Source organism: Diabrotica undecimpunctata, chromosome 4 (assembly GCF_040954645.1).
Source record: "Diabrotica undecimpunctata isolate CICGRU chromosome 4, icDiaUnde3, whole genome shotgun sequence".
NCBI lineage: Eukaryota > Metazoa > Arthropoda > Insecta > Coleoptera > Chrysomelidae > Diabrotica > Diabrotica undecimpunctata.
In genome coordinates, this window is record NC_092806.1 from 99,632,011 (window position 1) to 99,658,693 (window position 26,683).

The 26,683-nt window shown below is 33.6% G+C and overlaps 1 protein-coding gene across 1 annotated transcript; it reads left to right on the forward strand.

The window, feature by feature from the left end:
• Positions 1–1,517: 1,517 nt before the first annotated feature.
• LOC140438838 (uncharacterized) lies at positions 1,518–2,399 on the forward strand. The gene has a single exon (XM_072528481.1). The coding sequence runs from the start codon at positions 1,518–1,520 to the stop codon at positions 2,397–2,399; it is 882 nt and encodes a 293-aa protein (XP_072384582.1).
• Positions 2,400–26,683: the final 24,284 nt, after the last annotated feature.

Below are 26,683 nucleotides of genomic sequence, written 5' to 3' on the forward strand. Positions count from 1 at the left end.
AAATGCCTACTGGAAAGGGTAGAGGTCGTAAGTACAATTCATTTAAAGAGGAGTGTTCTAAACGGCGAGGAATTGTTGTTATTAAAAACAACGATAACCTATGTCTTGCATACGCTTTGGTTGTAGCCAAAGCTTACGTTGACAAAGACCCTGAACTTACAAAAATATGTCGCGATAGAGGGAAAATACAACGGGAAAGAGCATTGCAGTTAATAGATAGGTCTGGTGTTGTTATTCCTAGTGAGGGAGCTGGAATTCCTGAGTTGCAACAGTTTCAGGCATATCTAACAGACTATAAGATTGTGGTCTATAGATATGGAACTAAGGGACGTGATGTCATTTATGAGGGGCACACTTACGGACCAAAATTAAACCTTCTCTTTCATAAAGGTCATTTTAATGTAATTCGGTCACTGACCAGTGCGTTTATCAGTACGTATTTCTGTGATAAATGTTATCAACCCTACGACCATAAAGACGGACACAGCTGCGTTGATACGTGCTTTGCATGTCGTCGTTCACCAGCTTGTTCCAAAGAAGCTGTTAAAGTTCCCTGCGATAAATGCGGCCGGGACTTTTATGGTGAGGTATGTTTCAACGTTCACATTAACGACATATGTGACAAAATTAAAAGGTGTAAGCAATGTTACAAAATCTACACTAAAAGTCATATCTGTGGGGAGATCTTCTGTAAAACTTGTGGTAAAAATTACCCATCAGATCATCTTTGTTACATGCAGCCTGATTCTGGTAAACCTCCCTCAAAAGATTTTTTGTTCATTTTTTATGATCTTGAGACTCGTCAGGAAAAAATATTGCTAGATGGGTACGAAGTTAGTTTCGATGAGTGTTGGGAATGTCCGTTTTCTCGACAGTCTTAATTATTTTCCTATGGCCTTGTCAGCTTTACCAAAAGCTTTTGGTTTAACAGAGTTAAAAAAGGGCTATTTCCCACATTTGTTTAATAAAGGGGAAAATCAATCTTATCTCGGACCTATACCTTCTCTAAAATTCTATGATATCGATAATTTGAAGAAGGATGCACGTGATAAGTTAATAAATTGGCATACTGCTAAAGTTGCTAACGGTTATGTTTTTGATTTTCAGAAAGAGATCGTTGACTATTGTATTTCCGATGTCATGATATTAACACAGGCTTGTCTTACATTTAGGAAACCCTTATTGAATACGTCAAATGTCTGTCGAATGTCGTCAAATGTCAACGAGTATCTGGTTTAATAAAGTGTAAAGTACTTCCTCCCTCAAACCTTTATCATCCTGTTCTACCCGCAAAAATAAACAATAAATGCATGTTTGTTCTTTGTCGTAAATGCAGCGAGGACTTTATGCAAGGAGAATGTCAGCATTCCGACGAACAGAAGTCACTTACAGGAACATGGGTAATTGAAGAAGTTGTAAAAGCTTTGGAAAAGGGTTACAAAATAGTTGAGACCTACGAAATCTAGTCGTACGAAACCCGTGAATTGTCAAAACATCAAAATGGTCTCTTTTCCGACATGACGAGTAAATTCATCAAAATCAAGCAGCAAGTTTCAGGATGGCCCCGTGGTTGTGTAACAGCCGAAGAAAAAAACCGATACATCGAACAGTTTCTCCAGATAGAAGACTTTCGGTTAGAGTTTACCGAAATAACGGCGAATCCTGGACTTAGATCGTTAGCTAAATTAATGCTTAATTCGTTCTGGGGTAAATTTGCACAGCGAGAAAATCTTCCCAAAACTTCTATTGTAAACAATCCTAAAGAATTCTTTGCTATGATGATTAATCCCTCGATCTATGTAAATACTGTGGTTCCTGTAAACGAGGAAACACTGGTTGTTACGTGGGAGTATGTGGAAGAAGCATTTTCAATGTCTTCCACTGTAAACGTCGTTCTGGCCTCATACGTTACGGCTCTAGCCCGCCTCAAACTGTATTCCTATTTAGACATGGTGGGCGAGCGTACTTTATATTATGATACCGATTCAATTGTGTACATTTCCAGAGACGGTCTGCCTGATCTTCCTACCGGTGACTGTATTGGTGATTTAACTGATGAGCTAAGTGGTGGTCATATTTCGGAGTTCGTTTCTGGAGGCCCCAAAAATTATGCTTATAAATACATACTTCCTAATGGTGACGAAAAATTTTGTTGCAAAGTTAAGGGAATTTCCCTTAATTATTTAAACTCGCAATTAATTAATTTTGATACTATTAAAAAGATGGTACTTGTAAAGTCGGAAGGTATTAAAATCATAAGTAAACAAGTTAGACGAACAACAGAACATCAAGTCATAACACAGGAAATCCATAAAAATTATCGACCACATTCTACAAAAAGAAAATTTTTAGAAGATTTTAGTTCCGTTCCTTTTGGTTATAAGAAAATGAAAATTTAAAAATATGTATAAATTTATTTATAGTGTTAATATTATTGATTATTGTAGTTTTAATACACGGCTTTTTATTATTTAGTTATATGTACATATTTTATATTAGTATTAAATGTGTCTTTTAAGAATTTTTCATAAATTAGTTTTCCGTTCTCTATTATCCAGCGTCTATTTGGTTGTCTGTTTTTCTATCACATATTGTAGTTGGCTTTTAAAATTTTTATAGTAAAACAACGTTACCAGGTATCTGTTATGAGTTACTGAATAATTTAAAGATCTTAAAACGATGTATAGCATATTAGGGTTAAATATCATAAAATTTGTTCATTAAGTTTTAGAAGATGTTAAGACTACCAAAAGATATCCGTTAGCGACTACTGGTGAATTATGAACTGATCTTAATAAATTAAGATCAAGTGTTCCTGTTGCCACCTTTTTCTAATAAAAATGTAACAAAAATATGTCTAGCATCAGATCGTAAAGACGTCTACTGAAACATATTATTCACAAAGATATCTGATATGGACCATTGGCGAATTATGAACCGATCTTATTAAATTAGGATCTAGTGTTCGTGTTGCCATATTTTTCTGATAAAAACGTAACAAAGAGTTGTCTAGCATTAGATCGTAAAAGATGAATACTGAAACATATTATTCACAAAGATATCTGATATGGACCATTGGCGAATTATCAACCGATCTTATTAAATTAGGATCTAGTGTTCGAGTTGTTACGTTTTTATCTGATAAAAATGTAAAAAAAAGTTGTCTAGCATCAGATCGTAAAAGACGTCTACTGAAACATATTATTCACAAAAGATATCTGATATGGATTACTGGTGAATTATGAACCGATCTTATTAAATTAGGATCTAGTGCTCGTGTTGTCACTTTTTTTAATAAAATGTAACAAAAAAGTTGTCTAGCCTCAAATTGTAAAAAGACGTCTACTAAAACATATTATTCACAAAGATATCTGATATGGACCACTGGCGAATTATGAACCGATCTTATTAAATTAGGATCTAGTGTTCGTGCTGCCACTTTTTTACTGAATTGTAAAAAACAGTTGTCTAGCCTCAGATTGTAAAAAGACGTCTACTAAAACATATTATTCACAAAAGATATCTGATATGGACCACTGGCGAATTATGAACCGATCTTATTAAATTAGGATCTAGTGTTCGTGCTGTCACTTTTTTACTAAATTGTAAAAAAAGTTGTCTAGCCTCAGATTGTAAAAAGACGTCTACTAAAACATATTATTCACAAAGATATCTGATGTGGACCACTGGCAAATTAGGAACCGATCTTATTCAATTAGGATTTAGTGTTCATGTTGCCATCTTTTTAATAAAATGTAACAAAGTTGTCTAGCATTAGATCGTAAAAAACATCTACTGAAACTTAATATTCACAAAGATATGTGATATGGACCATTGGCGAATTATGAACCGATCTTATTAAATTAGGATCTAGTGTTCGTGTTGTCACCTAAAATAATAATAAGAAAATCGATCGACAAATCTTAATGGTCTGCTTTCCTGAGTTAATTTTTAAGTATGTTTTTAATGGCCAGTTACCCAACAGGAGTTTAGTTTTCAGTTTAAGTATCTTCTAATAAAATCAATAAAAATATTTATTTAAGTGTGTGATGGAAAAAAGACAATCATTTCGCTTTCATACTGACTGTTTGTCCCATACTAACAAAACCTCTTCCGGCGGTCGTGTAACCGTACCGACTAGCGGTGGATGCTGTTAAGAACAAAATTTGTTCGAACCGAATTGGTTACGTTTGCCTTCAATATATGTTTTTTTTCATAATATATTCACTCAATTTCATTCCTTCGCTTACCTACCATTTTAATATCATTTTCTGTCAGTAGCACCTTCTCCGTACTGACTGCTGATAAGACTGAATTTTTTTTCAAACTGTCCTTTTAAATTTCTTCTGTATATTATATACTCTGGATTTTTTAAAATAATTAACTTATGATCGTAGATAAAATATAGTATGCAACTCGCAAGAGTTTTGGTCACTATTCTTTAATAATTGATCATATTGATACATTATATCACATTTCAACGTTGAATATTTGGTGGCCCCTTTATAGTATAAACGGATGGTCCACTTTTGCCGCACAGAAACACGCCAGGTACCACATTGTGGGAGTAGTACTGTAAACTTAGGGTGTCTGTCAGACTCGCTTACAAACCGGGCTGTCACTTATTGAGTTGAGTACGTAAAGTGTTCTCTGTATGTTTTAATATGCATCGGGGAATTGTTGTCTGATGGTTATCGAAGAACCGTCTGTGATCATATCCCCACTATCACTGTAACATGAATTGTGTTTTCTCACCTTACCTTGTATATATCAGCATCTAAATATAAAAGTAGACAACGGACGAAAAGAAGAAAATATTGGTTATCTAATTTGAACAGTGGGACACCACTTTGATGATTTGCGACAAGATCTGTGTCTAGCCGTGGACAAAAAAAAGAAGACCTATATAAAGCATTGGAGGAAACAATCGTAGACCTATGTATAGCACTGGAGGAAAGAATCGTAGACCTATGTAGAGTACTGGGCGAAAAAATATGTGTCGAGCACTAGACGAAAGAACGAAAGCTTATATGTAACAGTGTATAAAATATTGAGTTCCCCTGTCAAGCGGTGAACGTTCAATTAGTGAATAGAAGAAGGTAACATGAGATGAACAGATTAGCGAAAGAAAAAGAAGAAGAGGAAAGAAAGGAAAAGAAAAAATGATTCGACTTGTCAGTAAGCGTGATGTCACCCGAACACCTGAGCAGGTGCAAACATCAAAGGATGCCGCTTTTTCCCACGGTCGGTAAAATTTTCCCAGCGCCAAGTGCCGCAATATCTACTTTTGGAGATATTAGGATGATCTTGTAGAATGTTCCTCCTGACTTTGGTATCTTTTTAAAAAATACTGGAAGCTATCCATAATTTACCACATTATGATCCATTAGAGTCCATTCAGTTCGATTGCAATCAGTTTTTACATCGTTAAAACATATCGCCAGGTTCTTAACATTGTTTGGAACGTTTGTATAAAGGACATTGTTAACAATAGCTGTGAGGATGATGAATGAGGTTGTTAATTGAGGCATCCTATCAGTTGAATTCTGTTTAACGGGTATTGTGTTGTTTTTGGTAATTTACTTTCTGACAAATGTAGGTCTGCAAATCGTTTTTCAATTGCAGTTCTATCTTCGTACCACTGTATATCGGCTTTTGTATTTTTTTGTAAAACTTTTCTAATCTACACCGTATGGAAGACATTGATGAAATGACACACGTTTAACATAACGAATAAATATATAGTAATTTTATATTTGTTTGAAATTTTCGTTAGTCCTGACCTGTTTCTAATAATAAAATACTTATGTGTTAAATAGTATGTACGTATTAATTTAAATTTCGTGTAAGCAAGAATCATAATAATTTTCTCCAAATTCTAAAACTCTATAAACATTAAAGCATTATCGGAATGTGGGTGTATTCAGTTGATAGTTTTAAATTACAAAACATTCGTTCGAATAAAATGAAATTATCATTTTCTCTTAATTCTAAAACTGTATATACTTTTACGCGTTATCAGAAAGTGGGCGTATCTAGTTGATGGTTTAAATTGCAAAAATTCGTTTCTTTATATAAATAAAATGAAATTTTATTTAATAGTAAAAAATTAAATCGTTGCTTTTTAGCTTGCTAATGACCAATATATACGACGTATCTGCATTGCCTAATTTCCCCATTTATCATATTTTGTTACTAAATATCTACATAACACCATACAATTTCCTTTACTCATCTTTTCACCGCTTCTTCTTTACCATTTCGAACACACACCCCCTCTGACGTCAGGGGAGGCTTTCTTGTACATCTACACAGGCCCCAACGCCACCTAACCAACTCTGTCAGCAAATTATTCATTGCAACAATATTATTACAACAGTATTGCGTATTTTCTACTTCTCACCCTTTTTTTCAACCCTATCACGATAGGGTGTACTTCTTTCATACTTATATTTCTTGTACATCACCCCCTACATCCTCAGAGGCTACTTCTACGGCCTCAACGCCACATACCAGCCATCCAACTGGCCGCCATCTTTTATTTGAAATTCCCATATTTTCTCTACTAATTTTGTTTTTTTGGAAAATGTACTAGAGCAATTGAAAAAAAAAAGTTTTAAATATTTTAGATCGTTTGTTGTGTGAAAGTTTAAATCCAGCATATTTTAAGCATATTTCAAATGCCTCACATTAGTTGCCAAAATTCAAAACTAAAATTTCATGCTATAAGTTTTTAAGTTTATGCTCTATTAATCAAAGCTTCATAGTGGCTAGTTAATGAAAGGAATATATTGTATTCATCTCGCAAGAATCATAAAAATGGCAAAAATCGCGCCATGTTTTATATTTAACACCTGTATAAACTTCGAGTTTATTTGCGTCAAAATACAAAAACTGCATACGAAAGCTAAACCTTTTACCTTTAAAATGCATCTAGATTTTTGTTGATTGGTCACTTGATTTAAAAGATATCGAATTTTACCGTCGAGCTAATACAAATTTTACTGAACATTGATTTAGCGCGAGTAACTGACATGTTAAATCGACGGTCGCTTCAAGCATTGCTTTTACGGTTTATTCTGCACAAAAAATACTTATAAACTTGATTAAAAAAATATATTTTTTTAATTATTTCAGCTAAGTTTTTTATTTGAAACATTTTTTTCTAAGGTGTACAGATTCTTGGTAAATCGACTTTTTGGCGTTATATCCCCCTGCGAGGGGGGTTTTTGGGGGAAGCCCGGGAGTAAAAGTGTTAAATTTTTTTGCATATTTTTTGGTTTCTCAAAATTAATACACTTGGTAAAATTCAGCTTGTTCGTATAATTTTTGGAGGTTCAGTGACCTTTTCGTCTCTGACGACTGGAGTATACTGTATTAAACCTTGGTTGGTAGACTTAGGCTTAAGTATGGCACTAAAAAAATCAGCTACCCTATGTTTCACTAGGCACGGGTTAATCTTACCTAATATTATCAGCGTTAATGATTATACTGTACCTAGTGTTGACAATTACAAATATTTGGGTATTTTTTTAGACAGACAATTAATATGGTATAAACATATCCACTACCTACAAACAAGATGGAAGAAAGGGGTGAAGGCACTTAAAGTTTATATTTAAAGCAAAAAGGGGTCTGACGTCAACACCTCGTTCTTGTTTCACAAAGCTTATATTCACTCTCTAATAGATTTAAGGTGTACATTATATGGTTCATCCTCAAACACTATATAAGCTTGACAGAATACAACTTAAATCTACCAAAATATGTTTGGGGGCAATGAAATTATCACCACGTCATGCATTTTTAGCCGAAGCACAAGAGCCTGCTTTATCTATACGTAGACAATATTTAGCAAATAAATGGTTAATAAATTTCAGGACATATAATGCATTTCTGTTAAACAAAATAGCAGCAATTATTCTCGTAAAACTAAAAATCCTTATTGGACAAAAAAAAAGAATTCTCCCCCATTGTTTGATGCCTTTATTGATACCAATTTATATACTAAATGTATCAAACAATATATCAAACAAATACCCATTCTATCAGTATGAGCTTTATGGTACGTTATATAAACCACATATTATATTTCCTATCTATTCTAATCATCGATGTATAAATAATATTATTGTAAAAATCGTCTTAAGGGAATGCGCTAGCAGTGATGTATACATTTACACATCATCATCACGTAGCGCTACAACCCTGGGTGGGTCTTGGCGGACTGTACAACTTTTTTCCAATTTGTTCGGTCTTCCATCAACCTAGGGTCAAATGGAATGTTCATTTTCCAGAGATCTGCTTGGATGCTATCTCTTCATCGCATTCTGGGACGTCCAAGTGGTCTTTTGCCTGTGGGAATCTCCTCCCATACCAGTTTTACAAGTTTCTCGTTATGCAGTCTGTGCACGTGGCCTGCCCATCTTAGTCGCTGTGATTTAATTTTTTGGACAATATCGGCGTCATTGTAGAGTACGTTTCATTTACACAGTTGGGTCAAAAAGTGAAACAAGTGTGGGTTTTGCATTTGTTATACCGGCCATCTAATATGTCGAGAAGTACCGTATTTCAAATATATATAGAATTTTTGTTGCGCAATTATTGGATCTCCAATTAAACACTTACTTTAAAAACGATATAATACTAAAAAATAAATCTAAACTATAGTATTTAATACAGAAGCAAAAAAATATTAAATTTGTTTGGGTTAAGGGACAAACAGATATTATTGGAAATGAAGAAGTAGATACGGCAGCCAAAAGTGCTTGTGATACTCAAACAGAAGCGACGATTGAAAGTAATAATGATTTTTTGTCACTAATAAAGAAGGATACCAGGAAAAAATAAAAAACTTTACATACAAAGTATTACTTATGCTCATAACAGTCACTGTTATTCAATTTATCCAACTCTGCTTAATAGCATTCCTCACCTAATCTTTTTTTCTTCCAAATCATATGCTTCCACTATTTCTTTTTAAAGCCCATGTCTTTATTCAGATTTCCGAATCTAGGCCTCTCCTAATTCACGCCATTTATCTATGTTGTTTTTAAGACGTTTCCACATTGTTCCTGCAGTTCTTTTAATATCGTCCGTCCAGCGCATTTGCGGTCTTCCTCGCGGTCTTTTGGCTTTATATGGTCGCCAATTCACGATTTCTTTATTCCATCTGCCATCCTTAAGACGTTCGTTATGTCCAGCCTATTTTCATTTCAGTTTATCTGCCTCTTCGACAGCATCTTTTACTTTTGTTCTATTATAAATGACTTCATTGGTTTTATGGTCTTTGACTGAGATACCCAGCATCTGTCGTTCCATAGCTGTCTGAGTTTTTCTGATCTTCTCCATGTTTATTCTAGTGAATGTCCAGGTTTAAGCTCCATCTTCCGAAGTCTTCCGAATGCTGCCCAGCCCATTTTTACACGTCTGATTATGTTGGTAGTCTGATTTTCTTTGCTTATCTTAACATTTTGACCCAGACATGTATATTCCTCAACGTGTTCTATCTCTGTTACTTGGATGTTTATCATAGGTTTGTCATATTTGTTTGACATTAGTTTAGTTTTGCTGAAATTCATTTTTGTCCTTTTTTAAGGGATTCTGTGTGTAGCTCCTCGATCATCGTATTCAGTGCATTCCGTGTCGGCTATTAGTACTACATCATCTGCATATCTAAGATGGTTCAAGTATCTTCCGTTAATAGGGATTCCCTTATTTTTCCAGTCTATTGACTTAAAGGTATCTTCTAGGGCAGCTGTAAATAATTTTGGAGATATTGTATCTCCTTGTCTTACGCCTCGGTTGATTTTTACTGGTCTTGTTTGATTCTATTTCCCAACTTCACTATCATTTCAGCTTGTCCGTAAATATTATGTAACAATATTCTGTACCTGGAGTCGATCCGGTTGTTGACTAATGTTTCTTCTATTGCCCACAGTTCTAGGCTATTAAAAGCTTTTTCATAATTTATAAAAGCCAGACATAATGGGAGATTGTATTAGTTAGTCTTTTCTATTAGAATTTTCTAATATATAGAAGTATATAGATGGTTACAGGTGCTGTACCCTTTTCTAACTCCGACTTGTTCTACTGGTTGATATCCATCAAATTTAATTATTAACCTGTTTGTAATACTCTGTCTCCCTTTTTGTGTATTAGTATTGTTTTAGCAGTATTCCATTGTTCTGGTATGTTGCCTTCGAATAGACATTTATTAAATAGTATTTTTCGATATGTGATGGCTTCTTCTCCTCCTTCCTTTAGCATTTCTGCTAGGATTCCATCGCTTCCAGGAGCATTTTTCCTTCTTATTTCTTTTACTGCTCTTCCTATTTCTTCGTGGCTTATTTCGGGCATCACTTCTGAGTTGACATTTGTTATCTGCCTTTTCAAGTTCTGCTTTGAAAAGTTAGGGGGATCGTTTTTGGAACGATACAGATCAGCCTAGAACTTTTTAATTAAGTTTTCTATATTAGATTTACTTTCTTATAGTTTTCCTTGTTCATTTTTAATGGGTATTATGTTTTTCTTTCCTAATTTCGGTTTGGTGCATTTGAGACTTCGGTTTTTCTCTATGACTTGCTCTATACGGCCTTCTTAATGTTTTTTAATGTCTTCTTTTATCTGGTTTCTTATTACTCGGTTAAGTTCCCTAAATTCTGCAGTGTCTCTTTTGTTTTGTCTCAGAAGATCTTTTTTTTGTTTCAGCATGTTTTGTGATTTTACACTTGGATTTTCGTTACCTGTTAGCGGTTGCCACTTCTGAGCTTATATTTAATAGTTCTTTTGTTATGACTTCATTGATGTCATTTAAGCTAAGTTTATCTAGATTTAATACTTTCGCGGGTTTTTGATGCTTTCCAACCCATTTATTTGAAATAGGGGTATTTCAAATTCCTTTTTGTGAATATAGCAACATTTCAATAGGAAGCTTAAATCACATATTTGTCGAATTTACCAAATACATGGGATAATTCAAAGCTTAATCATCCAAATTGTATAAACTACACATTGCGGGACCAGTTAATATATCATGTTTAATTACCTCATTCAACAAATTAGTGTATGACCTCTTAATTGATTTTCTCGGAAAAAACAAAAATTAAAATTAAGCATAAATAGCTTAAAAAATTTTGAGGTAGTCACTAAACTGTAATAGATATACACAAGTACATACTATTTAAAAATAGGTATATTACAATACATTTAATTTTAAGTCAGTGATATTTCATTAATAAGATCTGTGGCTAATGAAACAGTTCGAAGCCAAACTCTTCACACATACATACAAAGATTAACAAAAACATTTTATTTACAATGGTCCGATGTTGGTTTACGTTTCCCATACTAAATATATCTGTATTAATGATACTATGGAGGAAGTTCTTAGCGATATTTATAGAGTTGGAAAAATATAGGCCATCGGGAACAACTCTGTAAGCAAATCGTTTAAATTTGACGCTCGTTAATTTTCTGCTCTTTGTAAAGTTTATTGTCGATTATGTTCTAAATGCAAACTCTATGAGATTAACCGTCTCCAAGCTAAACGAGGTGCTCTCAACTTTAAACAAGTCAAAAACTAATAAAAAAGCTATCGCTGCATCACAATAGAAAAGAAATCTGAAAGTTTTGAAATTGGAATTAGTCTTATTTTAAGTTTGAATTTGCTGTAGTCTTAAACTCGAAAGAAAATCGGAAAAGCGCGTCCAACTTTCGAAGAAATAGGAATTGACACATTGTTTTTTTAATTTTTATTGCTGGCTCTTGTAAAAATTAAAACGGGGAAATTTTTTTAATTGATCAAACCTTTATAAAAATCAATGCTATTCTTCTACTATTATTATATAGAGTTGTTCTCACTACAAATTATTACTCAAAAATACGTTTTACCTTATTCTCGCTATGTTGAATTATTTGATTCTGCACTTACAGGATAATAAAATATCAATTAAAAATAGCTCCAAAATACAACACGTTTTATTTGGAGCTGATATATGCAGCTGAATGGTGAACTAAAAACATTAGTTTAGAATGATAAGAGATTTTACTTCAAGGATAAAATCAAGTATAAATCAAGTATAGTACTTACCTAAATAACACTTGAATGAATGAAAGAAAACCATTCAGAACAAAAAATCCAATTAAATATAATGAAATTGATCGATTAATTGAAAACAGAATAAAAGAAGCTAAGGAGAGAAGGTTACATGAGCAGTGCTAAGAACTAGAAGAAATTGAGAAAAAATATGACTTTTTTAACATGCATAAAAGAATTAGAGAATTAACAGAAATGAGAAAAACACTTCAAACTAGGCAACTAAGAGATGAAAGTGGTGCATTTATAACACAAAAATGCAGAGATGGACACAATATATAGCACAACTTTTTGAAGACAAAGAGAGAACAGAAGCACCAAAAGAATTTAAGGATGATACTGGGTCTGCCATTATACGAGAAGAAATTGAATACGCAATGAAACAAGCTAAAGGTAGTAAATCTCCCGGGCCTGATGAAGTTCCTATCGAATTAGTCAAAATTGTGAACACTAAATCTATTGATCTTCTTTTGGATCTATTCAATACCATATATAGAACAGGTATAATACCTAAAGAATGGCTACCCAAAAAAGCCAATGCAAAGGAGTGCAATGAACAATGCACCGTAGCCTTAATGAGTCATGTCTTGAAATTGTTTTTAAAAGTAATTTACAAAAGAATACATAAGAAATTAGATGAAGGTATAAGTAATACACAAATGGGATTTAGGAAAGGACTGGGAATAGATGCCCTGTTTGCAGTAAGTGTTCTTTTGCAGAGATGCTTAGATATAAATCAGGAAGTATATGCCTGTCTCATTGATTTTGAGAAGGTATTTGACAGAGTGTAGCATAATCGGAGAGACGTTTTCCGAGTCCATGAGAGCAGCCCAAAATCGCAAGAGATGGAGAGAATTGACAGCCCGCATTGTAGGAAATCACGATCCTCAGCAATGAGGAAACGACAAGAGAGAGAGCATAATCGGCTTAAAGAAATTCTATTAAATTAAAACATAGACAGTAGAGACATTAGAATCATATGTAACCTCTATTGGAACCAAACAGCAAAAGTGAAAGTTGAAAATAAGGGAAGTGAGTTGAATGTGTCTTTCATGTTAGGAGTTCTAAGGCGTACCTCACCACGCTATCTAAGTGTGGGTTGGTAAGAGGTTGATGGTGTGTTTCAATTATAAGGAGCTTCTGCTATATAATGTGCTTACATAATACGCCATATATTGCCCGAGGATTACGCGACTTATGTCTTCACGGACGTAGGAGATAACTGACTTTTTGCATAGCTGTAACCCACTCGTCACTATCAGTTAGGTACTTACCGGATATTTTAATGGTTTCCTCTTACCAGCAATAATATTAACAATAAAAGTACGCAAGACTGCATACCTTTGACACATACTGAGAAATGATAAATATAGTCTTCTGCAGGTCATCATGCAGGGTAGAGTCGATGGCAAAAAGGTAATAGGTAGAAAGAGGAAGTCATTACTGCGAAATATTCGAGAATGGACAAACATGACTGTAGACGAATTATTCCACGTTGCAAAAGACAGAGAAACTTTTAAAAATTTGGTCGCCAACCTCCGTTAATGGGGACGGCATAAGAAGAAGAAGCTCTTATTTCCTAATTCCCAATAATTAAATTATATATATATATATATATATATATATATATATATATATATATATATATATATAATATATATATATATATATATATAATAATATTAAATTTTATCTTAAATCACAACACTATAAGACTAAAGCTACCAAGTAGTAAAAAAGGGCTAATAAACTGAAAAACATTTGTTAAGCAACCGTAAATAATTGTCTTATAATCCTGTAAAAGTCTCGAAGAGGATACAGATAAAATGTCACGAAATCACTATTTAACAAGAGAACAAATAAATTATTCTATTCAACAACAATAAGCAATAAAATTGCCTCGTATAAATTAGAAAAAGTATCTTTTGGCTAGCCGCCTAATATATACAACGACTTCTACTTCTGTTGTAAAAATTGTGTTGTTTACGTTCCAAATTCGAGACACAAAAACAGATACAATAGGACTGGAGTTGCAACTTTTCAATTCATATGTGGGTATACAGGGTGCGGCATTAGTGCGAGGAAGTCCAATTACTCATTTATCGTGAGAGATATGGAAAAAAATATATTATTTGGGTTAAAGTTGAAGCACAAATATTACAATACTCTAAAATATTTTGACAGGGCCAACCATACTGACGGGTTGGAAACAAATTTATCTTTTTTTTTTGGCAGTATTATATGAGGTAATCTAAAGGATAATTACGTTTTATTATTAATTTCGTAGTAAAATAAACACCCTGTTGTAGAATAATTGTAGATGTTTAATTTTAAAATTATATTTTCGTTTAAAAGATTTTTACAGTTCTGTATTTACGAACCAGACATATATCTTTCTGTCGGATATCGAGTGTTTAAAATTTAACACAACCAAATTAAAACTCATTAATTTAGGTCTGTAAAAAACATACAGTGACAAAGATAGTGTGAAGAAATATACATTGAGTGTGCATATCGAGGGTAAACCCCTCGATTCTCCAGAAGATGTTTTGTTTGATTCGCCAGACCTTCAAGGTATGAACATGCAAATCACGGATTCAGGTATACTCAATACACACGAAAATCAAAATGTAAGTACACCAAATTTAATTACCAAGCAATCTAATCTTTTGAAAGACGAAAATCCATACCAATCACAACTCGAAAGGCAGAGAGAGGTATTTAATTATAACCCAAATGATCATGAACCTTACCATGTTTATGTGGAAAACAACCAAACGAATATTTTAGGTATACTAAATGCTTTAAGAAAGAGTTATTATATACAGGGTGGTCCTTAAGTAATTGTACAAACAGAAACCGTAGTTTTTGCACTTTAAAATATTACGATTTAAGCCAACTTGCTTTAATAAAATGTTGATATTAAGAAAGATACAGGGTGTTAAAGTGGAAATTTAAAATTTTATTTTTCGCTATAACTTTTACGTTTGTAAATATTTTTGGACAAAAATTTACAGTTGGATGCTTTTAAGTAGGATACATTATAGTTTTATACTTACTTTAATGTAACTAATAGAGGGCGCCACATATGTTACATATGTGGCATAAATTTGCGCTTAACTTTTTTGGTATTTAAGTTAGCTCTATTTGTGTTAAAAAATATTAAAGACACATTATTTTTACAAAGGAAAAGTATACTTATTGGTAACCTGAAAATTCAACTGTTTTCGAGATAAATACATTTTATAAGTCAGGTGCACATTAATTCTTACTTTGATATTTGTGCGGTAAAGCACTGAATACCTGTAGATAAGCATAATTTATAGTTTATTCTTATGGACGATAATGTAACATCACAAAATGCTTTTTTATATGTGCTAAATGTCTTTCTAGAGATATTTCATCTTCTTCTTTAGGTGCCGTGTCCCTATTCAGACGTTGGCCATCATTATGTTTACAATTTCCCATTGCTATCGCTTCTTAAGTTTCTATAATGGCGTCATATTACTTTTTCTCTATTGTAAAATGCTAAAAACCCAAAATATGTGGTTTATGAAGAGAAGGCAGTTAGAACATACTTAAATACAACTTTTCTGAACGTTGGATTGATCGTGGTATTCATATTCATTGTCAATGTGGTGAGATATTGATATAATTATTTAATTCATAAAAAATCCAAAAAGAATACTTATTGTTTATTACGTAAATTATTTATCCATTTTTATTAGGACAAATAGAAACTAGAGCACAGGTATTGAATAACACATATGTGTCCTGTTTCATAATACTTTTGCTACAAATCTAGACTGAAGGACTCAGCATTTTTACAAAAACATCATCGTTGTCCTAATAACCGATATTGTTATAAATATAGTAAACACACAGGCAATTTAGTTCAGCATAATATTAGTTTGTTAGTAAATCATAATAGTCCATTTGTTCGAGATGTAATTATAGTTACTCGTAAGCTGTAATGTAATGATATAAATAAGTAATGTCATCGATATATTCATCCATTATACAATATAGCCACCACGTAGCCCCGAATTTAATCCACTTGATTTTGGTGTATGGGGCGCATTAAAACAACGTGTGTCATAAACATTCGCAACCAACTATGCGAAGAAATAAAAACTTTAGCAGTTTCTTTAGAACCAATGATGCTATTTAATATGAGACGATCTTTTATGGAATATATTGACAAATGAATTAAAGTAAATGGTAAACATATCGAACACTCACTTTTAAAAAAAAATGTAAACAAAATGTTTTGATTATGACTTTAATTTAACATAAAACGTAAAATATTTGATGTAAAATCCTCTTATTCTGTTATTTTGTCAAATCCTATTATTAATTATTCTGCTGATATATTAATCTTGTTTCATATTTTTTTAACAATTAACTTTAGTTAAAGCTATTTTATACCAAAATTCAGAAGTATTAATGTTTTTGTCTATTTTTTCTTCGTTGCCTGGAGTAATTGCCTTAGATCAGAATTATGCAGCTGATTTTTAAAATGCGATTATCTCGAAAACTGTTGCGTTTTAAAGTTATTAACAAGTATACCTTTTTTTGTTAAAACAATGTGTCTTTAATATTTTTTATCCCAAATACAGGTAACTTAGAGAGTAAAAAAGTTAAGTGCAAATTTATACCACATATGTGGCATAAGTGGTGCCCTCTATCAGTTACATCAAAATGTGCATCAAATTATAATTTCTAATATTTAAGAATACTTAGTTGTGAATTTTTATACATACATTTTTACAAACATGAAAGTTATAGCGAAAAATAAAATTTTAATTTTGCACTTTAACACCCTGTATCTTTCTTAATATCAACATTTTATTAAAGCAATTTGGCTTAAATCGTCATAGTTTAAAATGTAAAATCTACTGTTTCTTTTTGTACAATTACTTAAGGACCACCCTGTATAAGAAGGATATAATTTTAACAAATTATCCAGAACTTGACAATAAGATTTTAAGTATCGATTTAATAGGTCGCAATACAATTGGCATTAAAATTAAGGTTTAAAAAACCCTAATTACCTTATCAGCAACAAAAACGCTAAAGTATTTATTGATAAAAATTTAGATATGTATGTTCCCAAATTTATTGTTGTCAAACACAGTGTAATACGAGACGTTGCGACGGAATTTTCTAAATTATGCGTTGTCAGTTTTAAAACACTAATATTACCTAAATATATTATTATCAATAAAGGTATAAAAGAGGTAAAGTCATACAAACAAAAAGTTCTACTTTGTTTTAATTGTTTGCGTTAGAGGCATCTGGGAAATCAATGTAAATCTCGACCCAGATGCTATAAATGTAAAAATGATCACAACTCAAAAGAATGTACAGAAGGAGAAATTGCCCTAAAATGTTTTAATTGCATGGGAGATCATTTCACTATTAATATGAAAGATTGCTCAGAATTTTAAGGGCCAAAATTAATTAAAGAAACTATGTCATTAGCCCAATGTAAATTATCATGATGCTAACAAATTAATGTCTATAACCTCTTACGGTTGAGATAGAAACGCTGATTCTCTTTCCAGAAGCCCATGCCCAGCAGAGTGTTCCCACTGCAATAAAACGGAATCCAAGGAAGAAGCAATGCTAAGAACAACGATGTTCAACGACGACTGGACGCCTACTAAGATCAGAGAAGAACAAGGAAGAGATCCAATTATACAGAAAATTCGAAAATGGAAAGAGGAAAACCGTCGACCACCTTGGCAAGAAATATCAAACCTATGCTCAGTAATTAAGACGTATTGGGCCCAGTGGGACTCATTTATCCTGGAAGATGGCTTGATCAAACGAGTACTGGAAAATGATGACGGTTCAGAGAAGAGAAGATAGTTGGTGATCCCAAAGAGCAGAATAGCTGAAGTACTTCGTCAGTTACACGACAGTCCATCAGGAGGGCATTTTGGTATAAAGAAAACCCTTTAGTGAATTCGGGAACGGTTTTATTGGATGAACAGTTCCGACGACGTAAAAGACTGGTGTAAGAAATGTACTATTTGTGCTACGAGTAACGTACCTTACCGAAAAAGGAGAGCTTCTTTGAGACAGTATAATGTTGAAAAGCCCGTTTAAAAGAATAGCTTTGGACATCGCTGGGCCATTTCCAGAAAGTGAAAATGGAGGCAAGTACATGTTGGTAGAAATGGATTACTTCACTAAATGGGTCGAGATTTACGCACTTCCTGACCAGACGGCCGCCACCGTTACAGATAAGTTGATCCAAGAATATATCAGCCGATTTGGAGTGCCTTTGGAGATCCATAGTGACCAAGGCAGGAACTTCAAACGATCTCTTCCAAGGAATATGTGATAGACTAGGCACGAAGAAAACAAAAACTACCGCGTATCATCCGCAATCAGATGGTATGGTAGAATGAATGAATAGGACAGTTGGCAAGTATTTAAAAAAGATGATGTCCGATCATCAGCGAGACTGGGTCCAATATTTTCCGTTCTTCACAATGTGCTACAGATCTGCTATTAACGAATCAACAGGCCAGACACCAGCCAGAGTCCTATTCGGACGTGACATGCGACTACCTAGTGATCTAGAGTTTGGGTGTCGACCTGGAGAAGATGTAGCAAGTGAAGATTATGTGATCGAATTACGAAGAAGAATAGACGATGTACATGAGTTGGTCCGTTCCCACCTTCAGATCGCTAGCGACCGAATGAAGAAACGGTACGATACACAAGCCGAAAAGGGTTGCTTTAAGAAGAACGACAAAGTCTAGCTCTATAATCCCAAAAAGCGAAAAGGTTGTTCTCCCAAGTTGCAGCAGTTTTGGGAAGGTCCATACCTCATTATGGAGAAGATCCACGATGTCATCTACCGAATAAGTAAGAATTCGAGGGGAAAGCCGATGATAGTACACCATAACCGGCTGGTGACTTTCAAAGGTGACCACATCGTAGATGTAGTAGTGGAAGTAAACCAAGTCCAAGATGTGTCTGACCTCTCGTTTGAGGAATTCATGGGGCCTATGGAGGTACTGGTAAAGCAAGACACGGTGTTACCACTAAAGAAAAGCAAGATCTACTCGCGCTTCCTGATGAATACTCGCTGGCCCTTACCATCCCGGCCAGTATCAAAGACGCACCAGGGTTGGCATCCGTATTTCGAATGAAGTTCGGTCGAGATGCAGAACTTCAATGCCAAGTGCCAGCCCCCGGGAAAGCCTTGAAACTCCAAGAAGCATCACGTTACCTTTTCTACCTGGTAACAAAAGACACTGCCCGTGACCAACCTACCTACCGAGATGTATGGGAAGCCTTACTTCAATTGAAAGAGCACGTACTAGAGTCCGACGTGCAAAAGTTAGCCATGCCAGGGAGATTGGAGGGTTATCCGAAGTATGGTGGAGGAGATCTTTAAAGACACCGAAGTCCAGGTGTTAGTCTGGTGCAAACCGCATAGTTACTGGTGTGGAGAGAAAACCGTCGCTTGTCATTTTTATACAACTGGAAGTTGTAAAAGAGGGTCCAGTTGCTAATACCAGCATACCTTTCCAGTTCCATTCCTGACAAGGTTCCAGGAGGAACCATCTTTTAAGAGGGGGGCAATGTTACGATAAATATCATGGCCTATAAAACTGTAAATATATTATGACTAATTCTTTTCCATTCTAATTATTTCGGCGCTCAGTTGAAAGACCTGTTTACCTGCCGGCAGACATTTCTAGTCCCTTCACCAAAAGACCAGTCCTTGAGGCACCTTCTAGTCTATTCGATAGAATCCCGTTCTAATGGATAGAAGGTCATCGATTTATCGCCGCAATTCTCGAATAACTGTATTTTATATTTAAAGAGTAATTTTGTTGTAAGGAGTAGAGTTAGTTTTTGAAGATCGCGCCGCATTTTAAATTGTAACGCACGTATTATAATAAATTATTAGTGTAAGATAAATTAATAATAAAGACTTTAATAAATTTGTGAGTGTTATAAATAGAACCTTTAGTAATAAATAAAAACAATAAAAAAGACTTATAATAACATAACAATATACTGACTGCTGCAATTCTGTCGCGTTCCCCAGTGCGACAGAGAAAACTTCTGTCTAATATGCCGGGTTAATCTATCACGTGACCTTCTCATTGGTCATTTAAGTCATGTGGTCGATAAACTTTTCTGTCGCAGTAGGAAAATGGGCTGATATTGCAAAGATGATTCTATCTTGTATTATATACGTTTATTTGTTTAACCTAAATCTAACCTAATAGAGTGGCCACTATAAACTATCGAGAGGCTGCTTCGACCCAAGAGATTACGTTATTTTTGTTTATATACAAAAAACTAGAGCTTTCAGAAAAAATTGATTTCAGATTTGAGTTTAGTGACTACAAGATACGCCAAATTATTTACAGAATTGTATGCAACAGAAAATTCTTTTTTGTTTCCCAGTTTAATATAGTGTTTCCATATCCTCTACTCTATAAGCACTGTATATCTAAAATAGGAAAACTTTATTACTAATTTAAAATAAAATATGATTTTCTGCTAAATATTTTAATAGAAAGTTTAAGAAGCTTTTAAAGATATTACGCTTTAGAAAATCTGGATAAGTTTATGAAATCCGCGTCTTAAAATACGCTCTAATCCTCTAAAGTCTACCTTATAATCCGCTCAAGTATGTCGTCGCAACGAAAATCAAATGATACGGCTGCAGCTTTTGTTTTAAAAGCAATCTTTTGCTGTCTACACTCCAGTTGTGGCGTAGACTTAAAAAGAGCAATTTAAATTCTGCTAGATGGAGGCTCTCGGAGATAAAACAGTGATCTTTTACTTGTCTTTGTACTACAAAAGCCCAGTTCCGGATAAAAATTATTTGCGATGTTAATAGAACCATTATGGCGATGTGTGTTCCTATGCGCTTAAGCGGGAAACCATCCATGTGTGTAATTGTTGAAATTGGTTTGCGGTCGACTAGAAAATTGACAGAGTGTTTAACCCGGTTTTCATTTATTTAACGGGCTCATAACGAATCTGTATAATTAGAGAGATTTCATGTCGGTATGAAAATTTTGTTTTAATTTTTGTGATCACTTGAGTCTGACACGTCGAATAAACACGGTTCAGCCTAAAGTAGAATTTAATTATGAACTGCTTAGGTAATTTTGTGTAAGGTATTTTCAACTTCTACACAACCAAAAATTACTCAGAAAACATTACTCGATTTTTATGTATCTTTTTAAGATTTGAATTATAATTTATTTCTATTGTTTAAGATATTTTCATTTCTTAATAACGATTTATAGCTGTAATATTTCTTGGGAAATGAACTTTCAAGTAACCTATAACTTTTAACGGGTTTTTACTAAGATATTTGGTGGCTCAAAACACGTAAACCTAGACACTGATGATGGAACATGGATTCCGAAAACGTTTTGTCTTCATGACATAGCACGATTGGGTTTTTAATTTATATACCTTTTATAAAGGATTTTAACAAATTTTTTTTATTCCTCTACTTCTTCGGCGGTCTTATTTGTGTATGCTTACTGCCATTTTCACTACTTTTATTTTGGCCCCGTATCTTTAATTCGTCTGCATATCTTCTAGTTTTACCTGTTGTGCTTTTTAAAGTATTTATTTCAAATTCTCCAAGCTTATTTTTGGTTTTGCTGGTGCCTACTTTCCTTTTTGTTTCCTACGTTATAATAGATTTAATACGAGATATAAATGTTCCAACTTTACTTATTTATCTGTTGTTTCAAATTCATCTTTTATCAAGTGTGTTTAAACTGTAGTTTGTGTGTGTTCTACTGCTTTGCAGTTTACCACGGGTTTGCACCTTACTAACTCTCCAGTTGTGTTTATGAATTTGATTTTCGGGATTAATACAGTTTTACCATACAGTTAGTGCTCCATATAAATAGAATTTAAAATAATTGATTCCCCAATAAATTGTGAATAGTTGCCTAATTATTTTAGGTTTGCTAAGTTCTCCTGTAAAAACAGAACTGAGTTAATATGTGACCAAGTTCGTACCAGTTTCGGGTAGGGTAATATTATTCCAAATAAATACTCAACCATTCAAAACCAATGTTTTTCAAATATATGCCCCGACTGCAGATCGAAAATACGACCATGAAGTGGAAAAGCTATATGATCACATCTTACAGAAGCTTAATAAACATAAAATTTTAAATATTATAGGCGACTTCAATGCAAAAATTAAGTTAAGTCGACGATGTCAAACTGTAGGTCCTTGTGGTCTTAAACAACCTAACACTAAAGGACAGAGATTATATTATTCTTTTAAATATATCGAAATAGTATTTGAAATCACCTGGTATAAACTAATCAAGCGACTATATACTTAAAAAGCTTCATTTAGCGGTGGCAGCAGCCTTAGCTCTTCCAGAATAGAAATAGATTATATATTTATAAGTAAACGCTTCCGTAATGCCGTAAAGTCACTACATTTTTAGGAGCAGTTATTGGATCGGATCACCAACCCCTTGTGGCGGATATTAAACTAAGATTAAAACGAATCCAACGACAGAAAACAAAAACCAGTATAATTAATATTGACGATATGAGCATTTAAGATAACATTAAAAAAATGTAACAATAGAATACAGAACAACGGAGAACAACTGGAAGATTCAGAGGAACTATGTAATGAATTTAAAAATCAAAATCTAATAAAACAGAATATAGATATCTACAGAGAATAACTAAAAAGAAGATAAATAAGCCAAACAAAAATGGAGGAGAGGAAGGTGCAAGGTAATTGAGGATGTGATATCTCGACTTTTTTAATGTACACAAAAAAGTAAAAGAAATAAGCAACATATTAAAAAAACGACTTCCCTCTGTACTAGTTATGAATAACAACAAAATTATTGTTAATGTGAACAAAATAAGAAGAGAACAGCAACTGTATATACCATAGTTGTTTGAAAATGGGAGAAATAATATTACCGAATCCTACCAAAAATATTGTACTGACGGCCCAGAAATTATGAAATCGGACATAGAATACGTTTTAAAAAATGCCAAAATTAGAAACGCTTGTGGTCCAGATGATACATCAACTGAGCTGCTGAAGCTAATAGATAGAGCTAACATAAAAATACTAGTAAAAGTGTTTAATGCAATATATAACGCTGGAGTGATTCCCGCAGACTGGCTCAAGACCATTTTTGTTACAATACCTAAGAAACCCAATGCTAGAAAATGCTCATAATACCGATTAATTAGCTTAATGAGCCCACTTTTAAGTTTTTTTTAAAAATACTCCACAACAGAATTAGACTGAAATTCGAAGAAGATCTCGAATATACCCAATTTGGTTTTAGAAATGCTATGGGAACTAGGGAGGCACTTTTTGGGCTAAATACCCTATTACAAAGATGCCTTGATTATAGAAACAATGTATTTGCAGGCTTCGTTGACATTTAAAAGGCATTTGATAAAGTACAGCATGTAAAATTAATGCGGATACTAAAATATATAAGAATAGATGACAAATATATTCGTGTCATTAAAAATCTGTACTGTAATCAAACTGCTATCGTAAAAATTCGGTATAATTAAACTGACGCAATCTTTTGACATTTTGTCCCCAATATTGTTCAATCTTTATTTAGACCAGCTATTTAAAAAGGCACTTAAGAGGCAGCCATATAGACTCAAAATCAACAGGGAACTAATTATTGTAAATTATTGTAATTAGATACGCGGACGATATAGTAATTCTGTCAGAAAATATTAAAGGTCTCCAAATTCTGCTTGATCGTATTCACGAAGTAGAAGAGGAAATAGGCATTAAAATAAACTAAAACAAAACCAAATTTTTAATCTTTAGTCGAAACTCACCTCCAGATACAGAACTTTAATTAAATGGAGTCTAACTTGAAAAAGTTCAAAAATTTTAAGAATTGTCATAACGGACCAACTAGATCCAAAAAATAGAAATAAAACGAAAAATAGCAATTACTAAAACTACGTTGTTGATAAAAATAAAGATAATTCGTTTCAATTACCATCTCAGTTTAGAACTCAGATAAAGAATGGTTAAGTGCTCTGTTTCGATTTCTGGTCAGTGTTCTTTTGATACAAAAATATCCTCCAGAAAGGCTGCTATGAAGTTTTGCAACATACTATAAATGTGTGATTTTGGCAGTACCTCTTCTTGAACTGTATCTATTTCATCGGAACTTTCGCACTTCCAATAGAATAAGCCATTGGAAAGGTACAGAGATTTCCATTGAGCTCAGTACGCCTATATAGTTTCACTGTATTTGGTTATTTCTTATTAAATAGCTCTTACTCCATTTTTGGGCCATTCTCGTATGACTCTTAAGTTATCATCGTTCTCATTATCTTCAAACAGACACTGACTTTAAACTTGTAATTCGTTTAGAGCATATTGAAATTCTTGTAATTTTTTAGTATGAAAAATTGGCACGTGTTTTATTACCTTCTCTATTTCATTTTTACTAATCGTTAGTTGCTTACTTAAATGTGCAATTTCAGATTCCAGAGTATCTGTTTTACTTCTGTGGTCAATTGTGGGAAACCGATTTCTTGGAGACATATCTACTAGTATTTCTAGTAGGATTATGTGACGGACCTCTAAATGTCGATCTGTCCGGCCTTTTGACCTCATTATTTGGTTCTTCTGTCCTTGCCTGCGATCGGCTTTATAAATTATTTTGCAAGTGTCCTATTCTTATAAAATTAAACCATCTGTTTTTATTTTAAGATTTTTGTTGAAGATTCTGCAGTATACTCAACATCTGGAATAAAATAAGTTGTTTGTTATTTGGGATTGTGACTTCTTAATTTTCTCTTAGCTGTTAAAATTCGCATAGCTGTTAAAAATTTACTCACAAAACCACTTTGTCGATAGGGTAGAAAAATTCATTATTTTTTGGTCTAATTTAAACGAACATATTCCCAGAAATTAATTTTAATAAATTCGATATTACTGGATATTCCTTTTTCTATGTTAATTAGTATATTTGCCTAACTGCTCTCAAATAAGAAACACACGCCCCATTTACTTTATTTATAAACTAGTGAAATATGTCAAAGTGTTGTGTTTTTACAAAAAAAAATACAAGAAGCTTTAGAGAATATAATTTATGTAACTAAGCGGCCAGTAAGGAATCCAATATACTTTTAATTAATTCCACATACTTTTGCAGGATAAAATAACCACCAGCAAGGTCATGCAAGTCCCAATTCCTTGAGAATACAATATTCTAGTTGAAGATTTACCGTAAAATGAATATTAAGAGGCTTTAAATTTATAGCTCAAACCATTCAAACCACACCTAACTGAGATTCAATTAATCTTTATATCCGTAATGTTGGGTAATAACTAAATGCAGCTTCCCTGTTGGTGGAAAACTATTTAAATAAGTAATAATAGCTTGGGTTTTAAGTAGGAAAAGCTTATCAATAAAACTCCTTAATGTATTAAGAGAGAGTAATACTCCATTATTGAAAAAAATCTAATCTTTTTTAACATTTGTAAAGTTATGTAATAAAATCAGAATTAAACATGATTCCTGATTCGGATTCACTCCCCGCCTCTCGACGCGTTAGTGTTCTGAGCTGTTGGAGGTGAATCCCTGTCCTGGCATTTGGTTTTCACCTCTGGCTGCGTTAAGTAGTTGAGTTACTGTGACCAAATGCCCATCTTGGTAGTTAGTATTCGCCTCTGGTTGCGTTGAGTAACTGAGTTACCGTTGCTAACTACCCATCTTCCTGTCTTTTGTTTTCTTTTCCTTTTTTGTTCTCCTGAAGAAGCTACATACAATTGTAGCGAAACGTCGAGATGAACCCACTTTTGGGTCACTCACAAATGACACGGTCCAAACCCGGAAGACGAATAAACTATAATTGTGACTCTGGCCGTGGAAGCCTACGATTTCATTTGACTTAAGAATTGTCCAGAATATTCAAAACCACTTTGAAAGAATTGCAGACCCCACTGATAAATGAAAAATCAAGATTAACTCCGAAAAGACACAATTCCTCATATTTACACTGAATAAAATTTCACCAATAGGCGAACTCATGAAGGTAGGAAACAGAATCCAATCAGAAAAATAAGTTAAATATTTAGGAGTCCCTCTTGACAGGAAACTTAACTTTACGAAGAACACAACCTTATATTTTTAGATCCAGCCCACTATCAAAGGCCAAGAACCAGGCATATGTTAGATTGGTGATACTGTATGCAGTTTCAGTAAGAAGTTCCACGTCAAAGACCAACTGGAAAAAACTGGAAAAAACAGAAACATCGTGTTACAGACTAATCGACGGGTCAACGTGGGAAAGCAAAAGAATAAATGCAGCCATCAGAGAAAGTCTCCCGTACACACCACTAAGGGAGGTGGCTGAGAAAAGGACAAGATACTTCTTTTACTAACATCCTCGCAACGAATCACATACAGAGGATGTCCAAAGAAAAATACCGACTGATTGACCATCTGATCAGGGTCTATCCAGGTGGTTGCCGAAGATAGCCAATAAAGAACATAGGTACAAAGCCAAAAACAAGTACCTAAAGAAAAATAAGCAAAG